General features: G+C 42.4%; 1 protein-coding gene across 5 annotated transcripts in view; it reads left to right on the forward strand.

The window, feature by feature from the left end:
• The window catches only part of TRIP11 (thyroid hormone receptor interactor 11), a 64,054-nt gene that overhangs the window by 25,705 nt on the left and 15,522 nt on the right, over positions 1 to 22,827 (forward strand). For all 5 annotated transcript variants that reach the window (XM_029950583.1, XM_029950584.1, XM_029950585.1 and 2 more), the window contains 7 exons: positions 716 to 928; positions 1,747 to 4,767; positions 5,606 to 5,746; positions 7,210 to 7,403; positions 11,080 to 11,243; positions 12,469 to 12,572; positions 17,715 to 17,814. In XM_029950583.1, the coding sequence (XP_029806443.1) occupies positions 716 to 928; positions 1,747 to 4,767; positions 5,606 to 5,746; positions 7,210 to 7,403; positions 11,080 to 11,243; positions 12,469 to 12,572; positions 17,715 to 17,814 (3,937 nt within the window). The remainder of the gene's footprint in view (positions 1 to 715; positions 929 to 1,746; positions 4,768 to 5,605; positions 5,747 to 7,209; positions 7,404 to 11,079; positions 11,244 to 12,468; positions 12,573 to 17,714; positions 17,815 to 22,827) is intronic.

Consider the following 22,827-nt stretch of genomic DNA (forward strand, 5'->3'; position numbering starts at 1 on the left):
GAAATGTTCAGCCTGCAAGAGGCGAACCTAGTCTGTGTTCAAGTTAGATGGGAAGGGAAGGAAGGTATGTGCTTTCTTGGGTCATAGAAACGCTTCATGTTCCGACAGGAGCCCTTACTAAGGGAGGTCCCTTTAACAAGGGAAAAGGAGCCTTTTGTGTTCTGATTAGGGAGGACAAACTTTAGAATGAATGACCATTGATTTTTATAGATGCTTATTTAGGTTGTGGCTATTGGAGACTGGACGCCAGGGGAAGAGCACAGAGGGCTGGGAGACTTTGGGATGTTTTGAAAAACTGTGTGCGGTGGGAGGGAAGGAGCAGACAGAAGAGAAGACAGCGGTGCTTGGGGTGGGGGACGGGGGGATCAGGAAGGCTCCCAAGTGGGAAAGTTTTTGTGTAAAGAAGAAGCTGGAGCTAGAAACCTCAACAGCCATTCCATCAACTCTGATGTTACTTCTGATCTTATAGAAATATTTGCCTGAAGGTGCACATAAAATTGCACGAGGGAAGTCTGGTTTGTTGAATTTTCTGTATCATTGCTGAAGTGTTATTCAATAACTTTCCGAGACAGGCATCTGAGAATAGATTCCCGTGTGTGTGTGTGTGTGTGTGTGTGTGTGTGTGTGTGTCTAGATATATAGATATAAGTAATCTTTTGGTGTCTTTTTCCAACTGACAGTGTATGTTGTTTTTTTCCCCTTCTTGTCGTTTAAGGAGGAACTTCAGGTATCACTTTTAAAGTTGAACAGTGAATATGAAGTAATTAAAAGTACAGCTGCAAGAGACATGGATTTGAACTCCACATTACATGACTTAAGACTGACTTTGGAGGCAAAGGAACAGGAACTCAGTCAGAGTCTTACGGAGAAGGAAACACTGCTAGCTGAGTTAGAGGAATTAGACAGACAGAACCAAGAAGCCACACAGGTAACGTGACAGACATGACGTGGTGGCGGCACACTGTTCTCAGTAGACGGAATGCTGGGTTAACAGGCAAAAGCGATGGGTGTGATTTAAATTTGTGATTTAGGGGCGCCTGGGTGGCTCAGTCGGTTAAGCGTCGGCTTTGGCTCAGGTCATGATCTCACGGTTTGTGGGTTCAAGCCTCTCATCAGGCTCTGTGCTGACAGTTAGCTCAGAGCCTGGAGCCTGCTTCAGATTCTGTATCTCCCTCTCTCTGACCCTCCCCTGCTCACGTTGTCTCTCCATGCCTCTCCAAAATAAATAAAAACATTTTTTAAAAATTAAAAATTTTTTCTGTGATTTAATCAATATTTTGCTTCATTGATAATCTAGTCATGGAGGTTGGCAAACTTTTTCTGGAAAGGGTTAGATAGTGAATATTTCTGGTGTTGCATCCCATATAGTGGTCTCAGTTGGCTTCACTCTGCCCTTGTAGACAGTGAATGTCGTTGTGTTCCAATAAGACTTGATTTACAAAACCAGGTGGCAGGCCTAATTTGACCCCGGACTGTGGTTTATTGACTCCTGCTCCAATGTTTAGAGGTGAAGATGAAAGACTTACTTACCTTCTCTGGTTTTAAATCCTAATCTTTAACGTGATGAAATACATTTGCTGTAAGATACTAGTAAATAATTTTGGTGGGATTTTTAAAAAAAGTACTGTTTTAAGAAGGATTAGAAATATCTGAGGATTATTCTTCTATTATGACATTTTACAAAATTTTCCTTAGGTGGCTAAAATGAGAGCATGTCTTAATGTTACTGTGCAAATTGTTTTTCAGCACATGATTCTGATAAAAGATCAGCTGTCAAAACAACAAAATGAGGAAGACAGCATCATTAGTAAACTGAAAAAAGATCTAAATGATGAAAAAAAGAGAGTCCATGAGCTTGAAGACGATAAAAGGAACATGACTAAAGAGTTAGATGTGCAGAAAGAAAAGTTAGTTCAAAGTGAACTGGCCCTGAATGACCTGCATTTAGCCAAGCAGAAGCTTGAGGTCAGAGTAGAAGATTTAGTAGATGAGCTAAACAGATCACAAAAAAGTAATTTAAATATGCAGAAGGAGAACTCTGGACTTAAGGAGCATATTAAACAAAATGAGGAAGAGCTTTCCAGAGTCAGGGATGAGTTAACTCAATCTCTAAATCAAGACTCTGGCAGTGATTTTAAGGATGAGTTACTTAAAGAAAGGGAGGCCGAAGTCAGAAGCTTAAAGCACAGTCTTTCAGAAATAGAGCAACTCAATGACAATTTAAACAAAGTTGCCTCTGATCTCAAAATGGAAAATGAAAAGTTGGCTTTAGCATGTGAGGATGTAAGACGTCAGTTGGAAGACTCCATTGCTGGGAGCAATCAGATTTCTCTGGAAAGAAACACTGTTGTGGAGGTTTTAAACCTGGAAAAAGGGCAGTTAGAAGCAGAACTGAGTCGGGCTGAAGAGAGGCGGTTGGAAGAAGCCAATAGGTATGAGCAGATGATTGAAGAATTATCAGAGGCCCGTGATTTGAGTACCTCTGCTTCACAGCGGGAGCAGCAGCGTTTGATGAAACTCTGTGAAGAGAAAGACTTTGAAATAGCAGAACTCAAAAAGAACCTTGAACAGATGGACACTGATCGTAAGGAAACGAAGGGAGTTTTGTCATCTAGTTTAGAAGAGCAGAAAAAATTGACACAACTTCTAAGCGAGAAGGACATTTGTATTAAAAAACTGAAAGAAAGAGGTTCAGAGCTTCAGGAGGAATTAGATAAACATAGTCAGGCCTTAAGAAAAAGTGAAATTTTAAAGCAAACCATAGAGGAAAAAGACAGAAGCCTTGGGTCCATGAAGGAAGAAAACAATCATCTGAAGGAGGAGCTGGAACGACTCCGGGACCAGCAGAGTCGAGCTGCGCCCCTGGCGGAGCCCAAGCCCCTCGATAGCGTCACCGAGCTAGAGGCGGCCGTGTTGCAGCTGAATGTGATCAAGGGTAACCTCGAGGAGGAAATAAAACACCATCAAAAGATAATTGAAGATCAAAACCAGAGTAGAATGCAGCTGCTTCAGTCTTTAGAGGAGCAGAAGAAGGAAATGGATGAGTTTAGATGCCAGCACGAGCAAATGGCTGTCACACACACCCAGCTCTTTTTAGAGAAAGATGAGGAGATTAAGAGTTTGCAAAAAACAATCGAACTGATCAAAACCCAGTTGCATGAAGAAAGGCAGGACGTTCAAACGGAGAATTCGGATCTCTTTCAAGAAACGAAAGTACAGAGCCTTAATATAGAAAATGGCAGTGAAAAGCATGATTTATCTAAAGCTGAAACAGAGAGATTAGTGAAAGGAATAAAAGAACGGGAACTGGAGATTAAGCTCCTAAATGAAAAGAACATATCCTTAACGAAACAGATTGATCAGCTGTCCAAAGATGAGGTTGGGAAGCTGACGCAGATCATCCAACAGAAGGACGTGGAGATCCAAGCTCTTCACGCGAGAATTTCCTCGGCTTCCTACACCCAGGATGTCGTTTACCTTCAGCAGCAGCTGCAGGCCTATGTGATGGAGCGAGAACAAGTCTTAGCTGTTTTGAGCGAGAAGACCAGGGAAAATAGCCAGCTGAAAACAGAGTACCACAAAATGATGGATATAGTTGCCGCCAAAGAAGCAGCTCTCGTGAAGCTGCAAGACGAAAATAAGAAATTGGCCACTCGTTCCGAAGGTGGTGGTCAAGACATGTTCAGAGAAACCGTGCAGAATTTATCACGTATCATTCGTGAAAAAGACATTGAAATAGATGCCTTGAGTCAGAAATGTCAGACCTTACTAACGGTTTTACAAACGTCCGGCACTGGGAGTGAGGTCGGGGGTGTCAACAGTAACCAGTTTGAGGAGCTCCTGCAGGAACGCGACAAGTTAAAACAGCAGGTGAAGAAGATGGAGGAGTGGAAACAGCAGGTGATGACCACGGTCCAGAACATGCAGCACGAGTCCGCCCAGCTTCAGGAGGAGCTGCACCAGCTGCAGGCCCAGGTCTTGGTCGACAGCGACAACAATTCCAAGTTACAGGTGGACTACACGGGCCTGATCCAAAGTTACGAGCAGAATGAAACCAAACTCAAAAGCTTCGGGCAGGAATTAGCCCAAGTTCAGCTCAGCATAGGGCAGCTTTGCAACACCAAAGATCTCCTTCTAGGAAAACTGGATATTATCTCGCCTCAGCTCTCCTCGGGGTCCTTGCTTGCTTCTCAGCCGGCAGAATCCTTTCGAACAGTCAGGCCCGGCGCATCGAGCGAGGCTTCTCAACGAGAGCTGGAGGAACTAAGAAAATCACTGCAGGAAAAAGATGCAACAATCAAAACGCTCCAGGAAAATAATCACCGATTGTCTGATTCGATTGCTGCGTCCTCAGAGCTGGGGAGAAAAGAGCACGAACAGACTGATTCAGAAATTAAGCAGCTGAAAGAGAAACAAGAAGTTTTACAAAAGTCCCTTAAGGAGAAAGACCTCTTAATCAAAGCCAAAAGTGATCAGTTACTTTCGTTAAATGAAAATTTCACTAACAAAGTGAATGAAAATGAACTACTGAGGCAGGCGGTAACAAACCTGAAGGAGCGGATACTGATTTTAGAAATGGACGTTGGGAAACTCAAAGAGGAAAATGAAAAAATCGTGGAAACAACGAGGGAAAAGGAAACTGAGTATCAAGCATTACAGGAGACCAATATGAAGTTTTCCATGATGCTTCGAGAAAAGGAGTTTGAGTGCCACTCCATGAAGGAAAAGGCTCTTGCTTTTGAGCAGCTACTGAAAGAAAAAGAGCAGGTATGTTGGGGATGGGTTGTACAGGAAAACTGGGGCGGAGGAGATTTTCCAGTCGGCTGGTCACTTTCTTGACAATTGTCTTTGGAAGGGGAGTGTGAAGCTGTTGATTCAGAAATACTTCAAGGTCTTGTGATTCATTCGAAATAAATGTTTCTCAGACATACCTGGAGGGTTTCTCCCCCAAATTACTAGATTTCTCCAGATAATTTTTAGCAGCAGGTTCATTTAAAAAGACTTTAGTAGCCATTAATAATTTTCTTCAGAAAACAGAACAGTTGAAATGCCTTTCTCGTCTCTTCGCTGCCATGACTTGAACTTTCTGTGGTAACAGGTGCGTGTCCAGTGAAGACGCATGCACACACACTCCTCCTCTCCTAGGGATTTGGGGACCTTGAACATTTTGTTGTTCACAGGGTAAATTTGAAGAGACCATATCTTTTGAATTCTTTTAAAAACATTTCTGATAAACGTTTTCTTTCAGAATACTGTGATTATTTTGAGAAGTTGCAGAGATAGTAAGAGTTCCCATATGCCTCAAACCCGGTTTCCCATATTTGTTAACGTCTTCCATTTCTGGGATACATTTGTAACAACTGATTAACCAGCATTGATGTATTATTACTAACTAAAGTTCATACTTTATTTGAGTATTTTATCAGACGTCTTTTTTCTGTTCAGGACGCCATCCAAGACACACAGTATGTCTAGTTTCTCAGACTCTCTTTGTTTTTTGACGACTGTGACATGGTTAACTATATTACAAAATTATTTAATGAAGAAAATATATCTCTTTTTAAGTGTATTTTTCTTAAAGCGAAAGTTATTTTCTTTCCACAAGGGCAAGACCGGAGAGTTAAATCAGCTTTTAAATGCAGTTAAGTCGATGCAAGAGAAGACTGTTAAGTTTCAACAGGAGAGAGACCAGGTCATGTTGGCCCTGAAACAGAAGCAGATGGAAAACAGTGCTTTACAGAACGAGGTACGCTCTCTCTATAGAGAAACAGTGATTTAAGCCAAAAGCTTAGTAACTATTAAGTAAGAAAGCTAGAATGATTTATCAGTTAAAATTTCTCTCTGAGATGATTGTTTTCTATGCATTCTTCTGATGTGCTATAGTAGGATTTTGATCTCCCAGAGTGCATTTTATTTCCGTTTCCAAAAGTGAAAACCATGGCATATCTTGGATATAAAAAAATTGTTCCCATTGGTGCAACCACTGCGGAAAACAGAATGGAGGTTCCTCAAAAAATTAAGAATAGAAATATCATACGATCCAGTAGTCCACTACTGGTTATTTACCCGAAGAAAATGAAAACACGAATTTAGAAAGATACATGCACCCTTATGTTTACTGCAGCATTATTTACAACAGCCAAGATACGGAAGTAGCCCTAGTGTCCATCGAGAGATGAATGGATAAAGAAGATGTGATACACACACACACACACACACAGAGGGGAATGTTATACATAAAAAGGAATATGATCTTGATATTTGCAGCAGTGTGGATGGACCTAGAGAGTATAATGCTAAAAGAAACACATGAGATGCAGAAAAGAAAGTACCATATGGTTTCACTTATGTGGGATCAAAAAACCAAAGCAGCGAAGCAGAGTCATAAGTATGGGAAACAAACTGGTGGTTACTGGAGGGGAGGGGTGAAAGAGGACAAGTGGATGAAGAGGTAAAAATTTCTGGTTATAAGTAAGTCACAGGGATGTAAAATCCATCATAGGGAATATTGTCAATAATACTGTAATAATGTACGTGCCAGATGATAAGTGCACTTACGGTGAGCAGAGCGGACTGTATAGAGTTATTGAATCGCTGTATTACACACTTGAAACTAGTATAGCAGTGTTAACCATAATCTAGTGTAAAAAAATTAAAAATTTCTCACCCAAAAAGTATGAAAAAATGGAATTTTTACTAAAAAGATGATCTGTCACAAAGATCCAGTACTTTGTACAATTCCATTTCCATTATAGTCACAGCAAATGCCATCTTACAAAGTAAACCTTCCAGGGACGCCTGGGCGGCTCAGTTGGTTAAGCGTCTGACTTCAGCTCAGGTCATGATTTCATGGTTCGCGGGTTTGAGCCCCGCATCGGGCTCTGTGCTGACAGCTGGCTCAGAGCCTGGAGCCTGCTTCTGATTCTGTGTCTCCCTCTCTCTCTGTCCCTCCCCATTCATACTCTGTGTCTCTATCTCTCAAAAATAAATAAACATTAAAAAAAATTTTTTAAATGAAAAACAAAAAACAAAGCAAAGCTTCCAGATGAGTATTCAAGTTGAATTTGGACTTTTTTTCTAATACAAATTCATCTTGCAGTCTGAGAAATTAGTATATAATTAATATACTTCAGTAATGGGCAAAAGATTTGATAATAAAGTGGCTTGTAGAGGGGAGAGAAGAAAAATAAAGAGGTGTCCTCCGCCTAGGTTCAACATTTACACGACAAAGAATTACGCCTAAACCAGGAGCTAGAGAGATTGCGTAACCATCTTTTAGAATCAGAGGATTCTTACACCCGTGAAGCTTTGGCTGCAGAAGACAGAGAGGCCAAACTGAGAAAAAAAGTCACAGTATTGGAGGAAAAGCTGGTTTCATCTTCTAATGCAATGGAAAATGCAAGGTAACTTTTCCCCTTCACAGCACTCGCATTAACAGAATACTTCTTGGGTGTCAGGATTAGGAAGCCTCTCCCCGAGGTTCCCTACTCTTGTTCTTACGGATTTATTATCTCCGTTTTACAGACGAAGAGGCTGAGGGCGGAGAGGGTTAGTGACCTGCCCCGAGGTCGGCTCGGTGTGTGTGTGGCTTTATGCGCAGGTCTGTGACTCCTGGCCGGACCAGGCATTCAGACAGCTCGCTCGGATTCTCTCTTTCCCTTTTTTTTTTCTTTTTTTTAAAAAAGGCTTTTTTTTTTTTTTTTAAATCATGATAAGTGTATAGCTGTCTCTGAATCTGTGACCCTAGATAATAGCCTCGCATCATTTTAGGAGTTTAGACTTAAATTCTGACTGATTTTAATTAGCTTTTGTCAGGCTCCCAAAGAACTAATTTGATTTGTGTGATTTTTATGCTTAATCAAATAATCGAAGGTGGAACAGGTTTTGGATATTAGAAGGGGGAGAGTACAAGATGTAGCAAGGGGAAGACGCAGGGCAGTATGAACTAACTCTTGGTTCGTTAGAACTTTTCAGTTACTAGGTCCGTCCCTACTTCTGTTTTTACCTAAAATTTTATTTTCGCCAGAATGCCATTATTATGAAAGCCTTTAACTCCAGAACTGGCAGGTGGAGGAGACGCGGAGGGTCAGGCGTCGGGCAGTGTCCCGGCGGGCACCGCTCTCCACACCTCCCACCGCTCCCAGCCCTCTCTCCTCGTGAGTTTTCATGGCGGCCTCATCATGTTGGCACGATTGAGTCCCTGCTTAACAGAGTTTAAAATGTTAGTTCTCTCAATAAGAAGTGTCGTCTTCTTTTTTTTTCTATTTCTTGTTTAATACAAAAACATATTTTCCACTTCAGGAAAGTTACATAAACCAAAAAGATCGTAAATCCCTGCCCCACCCACCCAGAGACCATCCTTTTTCATGCGTTTGCGTGCTGCTTGTGTGTGTGTGTACATACTCTATATGTATTTTTAAGACAAAATTGAGACCATACTATTCGTACTGTTTTGTAACCGTCTGTACGTCCTGTGAGCGCCAGCGCGTGTTAAACCGTGCTTGACGGAGGTCGTGTTTCTGCGGTGTCATTTGATGCTACGTCTTACACCGTTCTTCGGACTGCCCGTAATTTCTGTAATCCAGTCCCTTATTACTGGACATTTAGAAATGTTCCATCTTTTTGCGGTTACTGAGAGTGCTGCCATAGTATCCCAAGATAGATATTTTTGTGTTGATGTCAAATCAGTTCCTTAGCATAAATTTTGAGAACTGGCAGTTCTGCTTGAAAGGGCATTTAAAAAAAATGTTGAGGTGTACTGTCAAATAATCTTCCAGAAAAATCATGTCCATGTATGTTTCCATTAGTGGTATGTACGTCTTTCTTTTCTTTCTTCACTATGCATGCTGCTGCGGGAGGTCTGAGGAGATGGGAGCTGACCTCTGCGAAGGGGTCAGAGGCCCGCAGAGGCAGCGCTTTGCAGCGAACTCCCCCGCCTTTGCGGGGGTATTAGCGTACCTTCAGTTTCAGAAAAACTTACTTAAAATGAGAACTACAACAATGAGTGATCGTTTGTGCATGTGTTTCACATTTGCAGAAATGCCAAAACATCCTCAGACTATAGAATTGATCTTCAAATTTTCAGGCCCTTATTTTTCTCTAATTAAAATAGTTTTGGGGGCACGTGGGTGACTTAGTTAAGTATCTGACTCTTGATTTCTTTAGGCTCAGGTCACGATATCACCCCGCACCCACCCCCAGGCTCTGCGCTGGGCATGGAGCCTGCTTAAGGTTCTCTCTTCCTCCGGGCTCGTGGGTGGCTCAGTCAGTTAAGCACCTGACTTCAGCTCAGGTCATGATCTCATGGTTTGTGAGTTCTGGCCTCATGTCGGACTCTGCACTGACAGCTCAGACCTGGAAAGTTCCTAAATGTTTAAAAAAAAGAAGATATTCTCCCTCTACTGCTTGTGTGTGGGCACTCTCTCTCTTAAAAAAACGTGTTTCTGGGCTCTCGGCCACCTTAGCCTACTTTCGTACAGCCATCTGCACGCAGCCAAGCTGTCCGAGTCCGTTAGCTTGGGCTACCGTGTTCCTGGTTCTGCTCTTTCATTTCATGTTCCTCTAGCTGAGGAGTGGGCCGGATTCCTACCAGTTCCTCTGTTCATCCTACCTGTTCTTCAAATAGCGTTTCCTTCATGAGAAGTGCCTCATTTAGCCTCCCACTCCTCAAATTCAAAACCAAATCCTGGTGTGGTGTTTTTCTTTTGAATCTGCAGAATGCTTCGTTTGAGTCTTTGATAGCGCACTTAATGTTTTACTTTAGGGTACGAATAATTGTTGACCTGTCTTCTGTCTTCACCCGTCCCGTGAAATGTAAGGTCATTGGGAGTAGGGATGATGCCATTTATTTTGTACCTTCCCACAGCATATGTTATTACACATAGTTTAATAGATGTTTAGTAATACTTATTGAATTAGTGACTCAGATCTATAAACCAGATTATTGTATTTTGAGCCCTTACCTAACTATAGTAATAACCTGGTATTTATTAACTTTTTGAGTGACATCATGGCCCGTCTCATCCTTAAAATCACCTGTTGAGTGATATGCTAACTAGCAACGTTGCTTAAAGTCCAGGAACATGTGAGGGCAGAGTTCAGTCTGTTGATTAGCAATTTACTACTCTTCCCACAAGAGGGTGCTGTTGTATAAAGTTTCTTAAAGTGAGCTGCCCTTGGTGGGCTCTAATGGACTGTTCTTGAAAAAGAATTAATTAACTGGATATTAAAAACCTAGGGAAGGCTATTGCGGTATTTTGTTTGTAATCATTATACATTAAGGAAGTACATCAGTGACATAAGCCTGGGTAGGTGCTACATAAATCTCTTCAGAACCTCTGATTTATTATTTGGGGCAGCCGTAGGAGTTATTTTATTTAATGTAAGGAGAAAGATAGATGATAGTAAAGGGCATTAACTTGTAATCAGAACGTTTTGTCAATGGGATCGCCTTTGGAAAGTTGTGAGCTCATCATAAGTGCAAGTGTCAAAGCCAGGGAGGTGTCAGGGTCCATTGCTTGGTGGGTCGGAAGCTGGACAAAATGACTTCCAAGGCCCCCTGCAACTCACAATTTTATGATAAGTTACATCTTACAGTTTTCACCTGGAAACTTGAAAGTTGCAGGCTGTTTGTTAACTTTTATTATACTGATGCTTCTTGTTTAGTCCAGCTTCTAATCTTTAAAATGACTGCCATTTGTTCAAAGTCACTTTTGGGGAAGAATGATTGAATTAACAAAACAGGGAGAACAAAGATCAGAGGAAGTCTTCATGTTTCTTTGAAGTCTAACTTGAAATTAATGCAATAAAATAAGGAGGGTCAGATTCATAGAGACAAAGCGGAAGGCTCTGTGCCGGGAGCGGAGAGTTACTGTTCAGTGGAGGTGGAGCTTCCCGGGGGCAGATGGGGGCGGTGCTGGTTGTGCAGCAGTGCGAGTGAATATACCTCGTGCCACTGGAATGCACATTTAAAAGCGGGCAAAATGGAGGCACTCAGGTGGCTCAGTTGGAAGTAGGAAAGATGTTTTATGCTGTTAAAGTAAATAGAAACAATGTGACGTGTATTCTTTGTGTCCAAAGCCATCAAGCCAGTCTGCAGGTAGAGTCTTTGCAGGAGCAGCTGAATGTCGTCTCCAAGCAGAGGGATGAGACCGCCCTGCAGCTCTCTGTCTCCCAGGAGCAGGTCAAGCAGTATGCCGTGTCGCTCTCCAACCTGCAGATGGTGCTGGAGCATTTCCAGCAAGGTGAGCTGTGTGGTCAGGCTTCAGCGAAGAGAGATTCCTGTAGTTATCGGGAATTTTGGCTTATTTTGGTGCTATTTTAAAATAGACATGGGGGGGTCTTTGAAAAGTTACCCTCTTGTAGGAGGATACAATAAGTAGCCATCAGCAAGTCAGCGTAGACCTTTTACCGTTTTGACTGGAGAACATGAATAATAATTATTAAAAACATGTTTTGGAATCCTATTACGATCAGCGAAGGTGAGAGTTGGCGAGGGAGGAAGTAATGTAGAAAGGATGATCATGGGCTGAAGAGGGGACCGCTGGAACAGCGCTTAAGCTTTGGGATACTGGTCAGAGGTTGAATCTACTTCAGAGAATTGATCATTGGTAATCACCGCCCTTTGAATATCGATTAACTTGTTCTCAGCCATTCATCTCTACTTTGAGTTAACTACAGTGTCCAGTCCAGGTGGAAGATACTTTTCTGGAGACACGGGAGTTGTGACCAGAGAACAATTTTACCCCGATAACCAAATAGCTTTTTCGTAGTTACCCACCACCCGCGGATGTGCCTCCTTTATTAGCTCATTCATCGCGCCCACCCGATTGTTTATCCATACATTCGGCAGCCCCTGGCAGTGCATTAACTGCTGGGGAGGGGCCGGTGAGGAGGGGCTGTGAGGCTCTGTGCCCAAGCAAACCTGCAAATTCATGCATAGGTAAATCTTCAGGCTTTCTCATGGTTGAAGTCTTGAATTTTAAGATAAGAGTCCTCTAGGCCTGCTGTACCTAACCAGAATGGACATGTGTGCAAAGTTATGTGGCCATAGAGAAGGCTTTGCCAAGGAGGAGATATTTGAGTGGAGTTCTGAAAAGAGGGAGGAATGCACGATAGACAAGGCGGAGAAGGATTTATGGCAGAGGAAAGTTACTGCGGTGTGTATCATTTTCTTGTTGATACGTTTGAACTGATTTTGTTGAACTATTAAAAGTTTCAAGTGGCTTAGGGGCGCCTGGGTGGCTCAGTTGGTTGAGCATTTGACTTCAGCTCAGGTTATGATCTCATGGTTGGTGAGTTCAAGCCCTGCATTGGCCTCTCTACTGTCAGCACGGGGCCCATCAAATTCTCTGTTGTACTCTCAAAAATAAGTAAAAATATGTATGTTAAAAAAACTTCTCAAGTGGTTTAAAATTTGAATTTTATCACATAATTGCAGAATGCTAATGTATTTTTTTTTCTCTGTAGAGGAGAAAGCTATGTATTCTGCCGAACTAGAGAAGCACAAACAGCTTGTAGGTGAATGGAAGAAAAAGGCAGAAAATCTAGAAGGAAAACTGCTCTCATTGCAGGTGGGTCAAAACAGTTTTCTCTTGTGAATATTACTATTCATGAACATTTGTAGCATCTTTATCTTAGAAATAATCTCCTGAACAATTAATTTCAGCAAATATTGTTTAAGTGTCTTACTTGGGTACCCTGTGCTGTGGCATAAAAGTGAACAGGATAGTCAGGCTTTTCCCCATGTGACTTCCAGTTTAGAGTAGACAAAACAAATATGAGATGTTGGGAATGTTATTTCTTAAATTTTTATTTATTTATTTAAGTTTGTTCATTTTTGAGGAGGAGAGAGTGTGAGCATGCAGGGAGGGGCAGAGAGAGAAGGAGAGAGAGGCCCAGGCAGACTCTGTGTACTGTCCGTGTAGATCCTGATGCGGGACTTGAACTCATGAACCATGAGATCATGCCCTGAGTTGAAGTCAAGAGTTATATGCTTAATGGACTGAGCCACCCAGGCACCCAGAGCTGATGGGAAATTTTAATTTTTTTTTAGCATAGATCAGTGTTTTAGGGGCTGCTAAAAAAACAATCTATACTTGTAACTATAATTTTCTCTTTTCAACCAGATATATTCACCACTTTATTTCACATGGATTAAAATATGTGTAATGTATATTATTTAATGTATATGTGATGTAAATGTGTATGTATGTACATTTAAGTAATGAATATTATTTAAAGGATAATGTGTATTATCTTTTAAATCTTTTTCTTTTGCAGCATAATCCTTTAAAATGTCTTTCTTTGGGTGCCTGGGTGTCTCAGTCAGTTTAGCGTTTGACTGGATTTTGGCTCAGGTCATGATCCCAGGGTTGTGGGATTGAGCCCACCTTGGGCTCCCTGCTGAGTGTGGATAGAGCCTGCTTAAGATTCTCCTGCGCTCGCTCACGTGCGCGCTCTCTCTCTCTCTCTCTCTCTCTCTCTCTCTCTTCCTCTTCCTCCCTCTCTCCCTCTCCCTCCCTCTGCCCCTCTCCCCTGCTCACACGTGCGTGTGCATTCTCTAAAATAAAAAATAACAATAAAATATCTGTATTATATTTCATATGTACAAGAATTATATACAAAATAAAGATAGAATGAACCCCCGTGAATAAAGATGACATGAAAGTGATTGACTTTAAGAATTTAGTCTGAGGGGCACCTGAATGGCTCAGTCGGTTGAGTGTCCAACTTTGGCTCAGGTCATGATCTGATGGTTTGTGGGTTCAAGGCCCACGTCAGGCTCTGTGCTGACAGCTAGCTCAGAACCTGGAGCCTGCTTCAGATTCTGTACCTCTCTTTCTGACCCTCCCCTGTTCGCGCTTCAGTCTGTCAAAAATAAACAAACATTAAAAAAAAAAAGAATTCAGGCTGAACTTTTCTTTTTTAGCAAAATTTTTTTAATGTTTATTTTTGAGAGAGAGAGAGACTGTGAGAGCCAGGGAGGGATGGGGGGTGGGGAGTGGGGTGAGACACAGAATCTGAAACAGGCTTTGGGCTCTGAGCTGTCAGCACACAGCCCATCATGGGACTCAAACTCACGAACTGTGAGATCATGACCTGAGTGGAAGTTGGACACGTAACTGACTGAGCCACCCCAGGTACCCCTAGGATGAACTTTTCTAAGATATAAGTAGACTTTATTGATAGCTGGTGGAAAGTATTATTTGTTTCCCTGTTACTAGTGGTAAGTATGTTGTTCAGGCCTGTTAAATTCCTATTAAAAGAAGACAAAGTTTTGAAATTGTTATTAAATACTCAGTGGCTGCAAAATAGTACTTAGATAATACATATACAGTGTAAGAATAACAATACTGCAGATAACCCCTTGCCACCCAGTATAAGGGAAGAAATGTTATCCTTGCAAGTTCCTGCTGCGCCCCATATCGCCCCCCTGGTTATTACTTCAGAGATAACCACCAGTCCAAAACGTTATGCTCATCACCCCTTGCTTTCCTTTATGGTTTTATTACATATATTTGCATCTCCATACAGTACGTTGTATGGTGTTGCATGTTTTTGAACTCTGTATAGATGGAATTTTGAAATGTATGTAAATTCAGTAATTCTCTTGAAACTTGCTTTTCTTTCACTTAATATTCTATTCTATTCACGAGTTATAGCCGTGTACTGTGTGTTCCTATGTGTGCGTGGCTTATTGTTTTCACCGTTGTATTATCACATGAGTGTATAATTTACCCATCTCACTGGTAAAAGACCTTGCCGTTACCTGTTATACAGATAGCATGGGCTTCCTTGTTTACGTCTCCTGGTGCACGTGTTCAAGGGTTTCTTTCAGGCCTTCGTGATTGCACCTGCTGAGTCCTGAGATATTTATGGGCCATTTCAACTTTATTCAGTCGTGGCAAGTTACTTTCTAAAGCGGTTGTGCTAATGTATCCCTTCCAGTGGAGCGTGAGGGCCCTGCTCTGCATCCTCAGCAGCACTCCGCATTGTCGGCGCTTTTTGTTTTTGCCAGTGGGCTAGGTGGGAAGGGCTGTCTTCCTGTGGTTTCAGTTTTTGTCTGACTGCTAATGAAATCAAACATCTTCTAATTTTTTTTAAATTTATTTTTGAGAGAGAGACAGAGTGACTGGGGGAAGGACAGAGAGAGAGGGAGACACAGAATCTGTAGCAGGCTCCAGGATCTGAGCTGTCAGCACAGAGCCTGACGTGGGGCTCAAACTCACGAGCTCTGAGATCATGGCCTGAGCTGAAGTCAGATGCTCAATCGACTGAGCCACCCCGGTGCCCCCAAATCAGCCATCTGTTAATATGTTTATTGGCCATTTATGCTTATATTCTGGTCAGCTCATTAATATATTTAAAAAGATATTTTATCTAACACTTTGAGTTGTTCCCAGTGGGTCCAGAGAATCATGTCTCTGATACTATGAGAAGTCCAGATCTTCTTTTTAAACTAGGTTTATTACCTTTTTAAAAATTTAAAATGTAACATATACTTAGAAAACAAACAAAATAAATCAGAAAAAACTATGTGGGAATTAGTAAAAATAAAAGCTGAAATTAGTGAAATACAACCCAAACAAAAGGTAGAAAGAATAATGAAGTCTAAATGTTAATTTCAGAAAGAGTCTTAGTATAGTTTTGAGCTTTAATAATTTCTTCAATATAAATACTATGATGTTGAAAAAATTGAAAGTTTATTTAATTTCTTTTATACTACATTTAGTTTTGTAGATTTCAAGTATTAAATTCTGTATGTAACATGTTTAGTTTCATTCAGGATTCAGCCTGAGAAGCAGAACCATTAGGGGGTGTAGGGGGTGTGCACAGGCCCCCACACTGATACATGTGATACGTAGAGATGCACATCTATGAGATTCATTATAAAGAATCGGCAGTGTGATTATGGGAGTTGGTGGTCACAGGGGGACGATCGCATCACATGCAGGCTGGCACTCACAAGCATAGGCCAAGTTGCTCTCCAGAGGTGGTCAGGAAAAAAAATCACAAGCAGGACAGAGCTCCATGGGAAGGGCTGAAGTTGCACTCCGCAGCAGGAATTTCTTCTCCTTTCGGGGAAGGCTCAGCCTTGCCTTCAACAAGGACTTTCAGCTAGCTCAGTCAGGTCCACCCTGATTATTCAGGATAAATGCCTTCCTTAAAGTCAGCTGATGAGGGGCTTTGATTACATTTGCAACATACCTTCACAGCAACATCTAGATTATGTGTGACTGCATAACTGGAGGCTCTAGCTTATCTGAGGCGACACGTCAAAAATATTCACTCTGATTGAAGATGGTAAGACTTGGCCTGAAATTTACATGGGAGAATACTCTAGATAGCCAAGAAAATTGTGTGAAAGAACAACACACAGGAAGGAGGAACTTGCTTACTAAATATCAGCCCAGAGTCTTTAATCAATACCATATTGACTAGATTAGGGGAATAGAGGAGAATCCAGAAGTAGAGCCTAGGATATATTTGAGAATTTAAAACCAAATCCTAAACTAATTTCAACTTAATGGAAAAAGGATAGACTAACTGATAAGCGATGTTGCCACAGCTGGCTGTCTATGTGGAGGAAAATTAAATCGGATCCCTATCTTACACCATCTACCAAAGTAAATTCCAGGGATTCTGGACTGGGAGCGGCACTGGAAACCTGGGGCTGTTTTTGGTTGTAACGGTGACTTGATGGGTCTCCTGGCGTTTAGTGGGTGGGGACCAGGAATGTCAAAAACACATCTATTGAGAAACACTGGTTGAAAGATGTAAATATTAAAACGACTTTGCAAGGAAACCTGGGGGACCACATGTAGAGTTGAGGGGCAAGGAGGGGCCTAAGCAAGACGAAAACTCGAGAATCTGTAAAAGTAAAGTGGGACATGTGTGACTATATGCAGTTTAAATGCTTTTGTACATGGCAAAAGGTATTATGCGGTCAACAGACACATGACAGATCTGGCAGATAATCCTTGTAGCACTGGTGACCAGGGTTTCACATTTACTCTGCAAGGTGCTTTTATAAACAAACGAGAAAGTTCAGAGGAGAAATGGGCAAGGTCTACAAAGAAGTTTTCATAGAAAAGCACCCCTAGGGGACCCTGGGTCCTTGGTTCAGGGCGTGATCTCGTAGTTTGTGGGCCTGAGCCCCGCATCAGGCTCCACGCAGGTGGCGCAGAGCCTGCCTGGGTCTCCCCTACTGCTGCTCGCTGTGTTTCTCTCTCTCTCAAAATAAATAAACATTAAAACATTTTTCTAATTTAAAAAACCCACCTGTAAAGTTTCTGTAAAAATGGAAAAACACTCAAATTCACTAGCAGTTAGGGAAGTAAAAATGAAAGTAATAAAGTAATGAAATGTCATTTTATACCCCTCCGACTTGCAAAAATTAAAGAACATTTGTTGAATTCCTTGACTTTTTTGTATCTGCTTTTTGTAGTTTTTATTGTTATTGTCACTTTTTTCCCCCTTTTGTCACCATATTGTCTTTTAGTAGCATCCTGGTTTTATTTGGTTCTAAGGGAGACAGTAGCGTGCTGAGAAGTGCGGGCCTGTCTTTGCTGCTTGCTGTGCGGACTGCCCGAGCCCACGGCGGTACAGCTTCGTCAGCCGACTGTAAGAGGGTTGACTGACTCTGTCTTCCAGCCCTGTCGTTTGTGAACTAGTTATTCCACACTGCTTTCTAATGAACTTTTCGTCCACAGGAGCGGTTTGATGAAGCCAATGCTGCGTTGGATTCAGCGTCAAGACTTACAGAACAGTTAGATTTAAAGGAAGAACAAATTGAAGAACTTAAAAAACAAAGTAGGTGTTTTTTCTTTTCCTTCCCCACCGCTCCCCCACTACATTCACTAGTGTTGAATCAGATGTGGTCTCCTCGCCTGCGTTGGTGACGTTGCATGAGGCCCGCTTCCTTCCCCCGGGCGTGACTTCCGTTTCCGTCTCCCACGACCAGCTTGCTTCAGTTTCAACAGGGTCCTCGTGAAACCGGAGTCCAGAGTTGGCCCCACTGTCCAGTTAGTGTCCTGGATATCGAGGCAGTCCGGTTGTGTTGGTTGTCACCCTGTGGACCGTCAAGGGACTTGATTTCCCTGACCTGACTTTTTATGGTTTGGAGTTCCCTGATCATTCTGTCTCCATCTTACCTAAAGCCATCGGATGTGTTAAGACAGGATTCTCAAGCAGAAGAGTAATTTCTTGTGGAATGAATGTCTGGCTGTAACTAGCTTTTCATGATTATCCGTGTTGCTTTACATACAGGCCCTCAGTTACGTGATTGTGCGGTGCTTGTAGGGCCGGCCCCGCCAGCCCCTGCGGGGGAGTCCTGTGCTGAGGATTCTCGGCGGGGCCTCAAGTGCTCAGGTGGTTCATAATGCTTCATTGACTCTAACAGCTGACTGTGTTGGCAGGTCATCATTTAATCTCTGATTTAGGGATCCCCAGGAAGCTGAAGCTATTCCTAGGGCTGCATTCGGTAGGTAGTGATTCAAAGTGATCAGAAAGCTGATGTGGAACCTAGAAAGGTACCGCCTTCAGGTATCTGGGTTGGGTGTGGTAGCGCCACGGTATGTAATTGAGGAATTAAGAAGTACCACACAACACTTTATTGACATAAAATAGAAATTAGAAATAGGCAAAATTAGGAGGAGACGGCACAGCAGAGATGCTGTCAGGTGACAGAAACCATGACTTGGACACTAAGAAGGCAAGCAAGCAGGAAGCACTGAGGCCTGGGGACCAGTGGACAAGACAGCTGAAAGGAAGTTGTCCTAAATCTAAAGACAGACAGCAGAGCTGAGACTTGTAGAAATACGAAAAACATAAGCTACATTATGTGAGGTAGTTGTCCTCAGATGACTTGATTCTGAAGCAAATCACTGCCCAACTAAAAGTCCTCTGTTTATTCCGTTGGACTTGGCCAGCCTTGGAACTCTATCTCCTAGGGGGCTGGACTGGGCAGCAAGGACACCGTTGCATGTTGAGCATCATGAACACTTTATGTAACATATACTCTATAATATGCAGCCTTCTCTTACTTACTCTTCACAAGCAATTCTAAAGTAGGTGATACGAGTTCCATTTTACAAGTCAAAGGAACGGAGATTTGAACTCTCAAACTCTGATCTTTTTGCCTTTGACCAAAGCTCTTATCTTCCCATGTTACTTTATTTTGATCCTGCCAGGAAAATGGTTATTTATAGTTTGATCTGTATTTTGTTCTGTATTTATTTCTCCATCTCCTTTAAAGATAGGGCAGCATCCTCTATATTGTGCCCTCCATGTTGAAACGGTCGCTCCTATGGGAAGGCCGTATTTATTGGGAAAATGCCAGAGCAAAAACTATCGCATTATCTGAAGACCTATGGCCAACCCAGAGAGAACACACTGGGTACCCAAGGGATTGGCCAGGGAATTGACAGCTTAGGGTAGTGCTGGACTAATGGAAGGAAAAAAACAGTGTTCTGAGCCAACTCATGGGTCTCTGACGTGCCCGTGCTCTGTGGGGTGCTGCTGTTTATAGAATATTTAAGGCCACACCCTCTTTTATCTACTGGAGTCGTTTCCAGTCGACGATGGTACGATTAAAGGTTAGGTGACTTACTGTAACTGACAAATAGTATGAGTCCTTGCGCTACTTAGAACCAGTTCAGACACTCAGCTTTAACTCCCAGTAGTAGAATGTATCAGGTTCAGATGATACCTGACCAAGCTTGGGCAGCTGGGTCCCTGCTGCTGCAGAACGTTACAGTGACCGTGCAGTGCGGATGTGTGGGAACTTCGGGCTCGTCTTGTGGGGGTAAACATCAGCCGCAGGAAAGCTCTGTGATGCATGGGCAGCAGGTATTTGGGAGCTCAGGCAGGAGGCCGGGGATGCACAGGCGGAGAAGGGAGTGAAGAGACCGTTCTCTTGTGTCTTTAAGTCATGCTTGCCATTTACATTCTTGCCTCTTCTTAACAGTCTGTTTTCTTTTATTACCTCAGTGTTTAATACTGCTTTTCTATCTGTAAACACAAATGTGATTTTATTTCCTCAAAGCTGCACTCTTGATTTGATAATATAAATAAAATCTTGATTGGCTTGGTTGTTTCAAAAGAATCACTGTATATTTTCTTTCATAGATCATTAAGTACTTTAAATGTTGATTGATGTTGTAATACTGTACTTTATTTTTAACACAAAACTTGGCCAGACAGCGAAAATATTTGCCAGGAGAAACAATTTGGAAAAAGACAGATTGGCTTTTGTTGCAAGAAAGTACGTAGAGCTTGAATTGTAGAAGCAAAGCATTGTTTTATTTCTAAGCATCTTTCGACTGATGATTCGTTGATATGCAGTTGCAACATTTAAACAATGTTGGGAAACTCACTTTAAAAGTGGTATTTTACTCAAAATGCTTGGTTATGTTGTTGCTCCCAGAGATGAGATGATTCATTCTGGTCAAACCTATGAAAAGAGAGCGGTTGCCTATAACACCAGTATTAAAACAGTAGCTCTTTGATGATCTCAGTAGTTGTTAGAGTCACAACTGTCCGTGCTTGGTACTGAAACTGTAGCTTTAGGCTCAGGGTGCTTACAGGCCTTATGTGAAAGGTACGAAGGTACTTACCAGGCATTAAGTAATCACTGAGAACCAACTACTTGGCTTTGCGTTAGATGCTGGCTGAGACGCTAGAGAGGGTCCTTTTGTCCAAGGGGCTCGGTTAAGGGAGTAGCACCTCGCGTAGGTCCAGAGGAGGTTCCCCGGGGAGGACGGCGCCGCCCTGGTCCCAAGACAGTGCCTGTTTGCTTCTCTCAGAAGCTCATTGAGGGTCAGGGGCACTCTGGGGGGGAAAGGATCTGGAGCAGAGCCCTAAACTAGTAGTAGGATTTCACCCCCAAAATGTAAGGACTTCTCTCTCCCGTGCCCTCCTAGTGTGACCTCTTTCTCCAAAAATGACATTGAAAGGAAATCCTAAGATCCGATAGGTGCTGTATTTTAATCAAGAATGTTGGCTGGTAGAAGAAATACTGCTTTCTTCCTTTCTGTAAATTATGCTTCCAGCATGTCACCTGGAAGTGTTTTTGTTCAATATAGTTCCAAAGACATACTTTCCACACCATCCTGTATTCCTGATTTTCAAACTTAAGACACTGGTCCTCTGTGAAGCAGGTAGGACGACCGTGTCTTTTCCTGACTGTTGTGAATTGATCAGGGTCAGAATCTGTGTGCACTCGTCACACGTGGGAGGTGCACGCCTCTGGAACCCGCGACTGCAGCTGACCCGTGGGAAGAGCTGTGACCTCGCTCTACTGACGGCAAGATGGACGCTTGCCTTCTTTCACTTCTTGTTCCCTGCCTTCATCCCTGAGGCCGTTCCCTGCGTAGATGAGAAGATGGGATAAAATTGAAATAGAAAGCGTGAAATAGTACTTGTTTTGATAACAATTATTCAGAAGGAGGATGGTGAATGTTATGATGCACAAAGAAAAGTTATCATAAACAATAAATACAAACTTAGATTCTAGCATTGGAAATATCTTTTGATTTGCCTGCCTGCCAGTCTATAGCTGCTCCTTAAATTTATTGTCGTTGTTGTTAGTTTTTAAAAACTATCTTTTAGAGCCGTTTTAGGTTTACAACGAAATTGAGAGGGAGGTAAAGGCATTTCCCCTGTAACCGGTTTCCCTCTGTTATCAACATCGCTCACCAGAATGGTACTTTTTGTGTTTATATACCAAGGATGAACCTACAGTGACACGTGGTGATCACTCAAAGTCCTCGGTTTACCGTAGGGTTCACCCCTGGTGTTCTGTATTCTGAGGGTTTGGGCAAGTGTGTGATGAGTCATATCACAGTGTCACACAGAGGAGTGTCACCGCCTTAAAAGTCCTTTGTGTTCTGCCTGTTCCTCTTTTTCCCCTCCCCCGCCCTCTGGAAGCCGCCAGTCTTACTGCCTCCATAGTGTTCGCCTTTCCAGAATGTCACATGGTTGGAATCAGACAGTCTGTGGCCCTGTCGGATCAGCTTCTTTCACTTAGTAATCTGCATTTAAAGTTCCACCGTGTCTTTTCAGAGTTTGAAGGCTCATTTCTCTTTAGCGCTGAGTAATACTCCACTGTCTGCACCCACCACTCACCCACTGAAGGACGCCTCGGCCGCTTCCACATTTTGGCAATTATGACTGAGGTTGCTATAAACACTCGTGGGCAGGATTTTGTGTGGATGGAAGTTTTCAGCTCCTTTGTGTAAATACCGAGGAGTGTGGTGGCTGCAGCGTATGGGAAGAGTGGGTTTAGTTTTGTAAGAAAGCCAGACTGTTCCAGAGTGGCCGCTCCGGTCTGCGTCCCTGCCGCCAGGATCTGAGCACCCCCGGGCTCCTCCTCACGGCACCTGCTGTGGTCGGGGTCGCATGACTTGGCCACAGTGTGCGGTGACGCCGTGTTTTCCCTGATGACGAGTAATGTGGAGCATCTTTTCATATGTTTGTTTACTATGCGTACATCTTCTTTGGTGAGGTTGTCAAGGCTTTTGGATCACTTAAAAAGATTTTAAGAAGTTTTGGTGACTGCTTTTTAAAAAATGTATCAAACTGAGGATGGAAAATTTCCTTACCCTGTGTGGTGGGATTTTTTTTTTTGAAGAAAATCTAAAAGAACGTATAAAATACGTCCCAGTAAACCTACTGTAATATGAAGCATACAAGTATGTTTTAAAGCTACAAATATAAGAGAGATTTAAAATGTTTTTCATGGAACTATCTTAGTGATGCTAGATGGTGGAGTTTTTATTTTAAATAAAGACATTCCGTTTTTCCAGGACATGATTTATACAAGAA

The sequence above is a fragment of the Suricata suricatta genome, chromosome 9 (genome assembly GCF_006229205.1).
Source record: "Suricata suricatta isolate VVHF042 chromosome 9, meerkat_22Aug2017_6uvM2_HiC, whole genome shotgun sequence".
Taxonomy (NCBI): Eukaryota; Metazoa; Chordata; class Mammalia; order Carnivora; family Herpestidae; genus Suricata; species Suricata suricatta.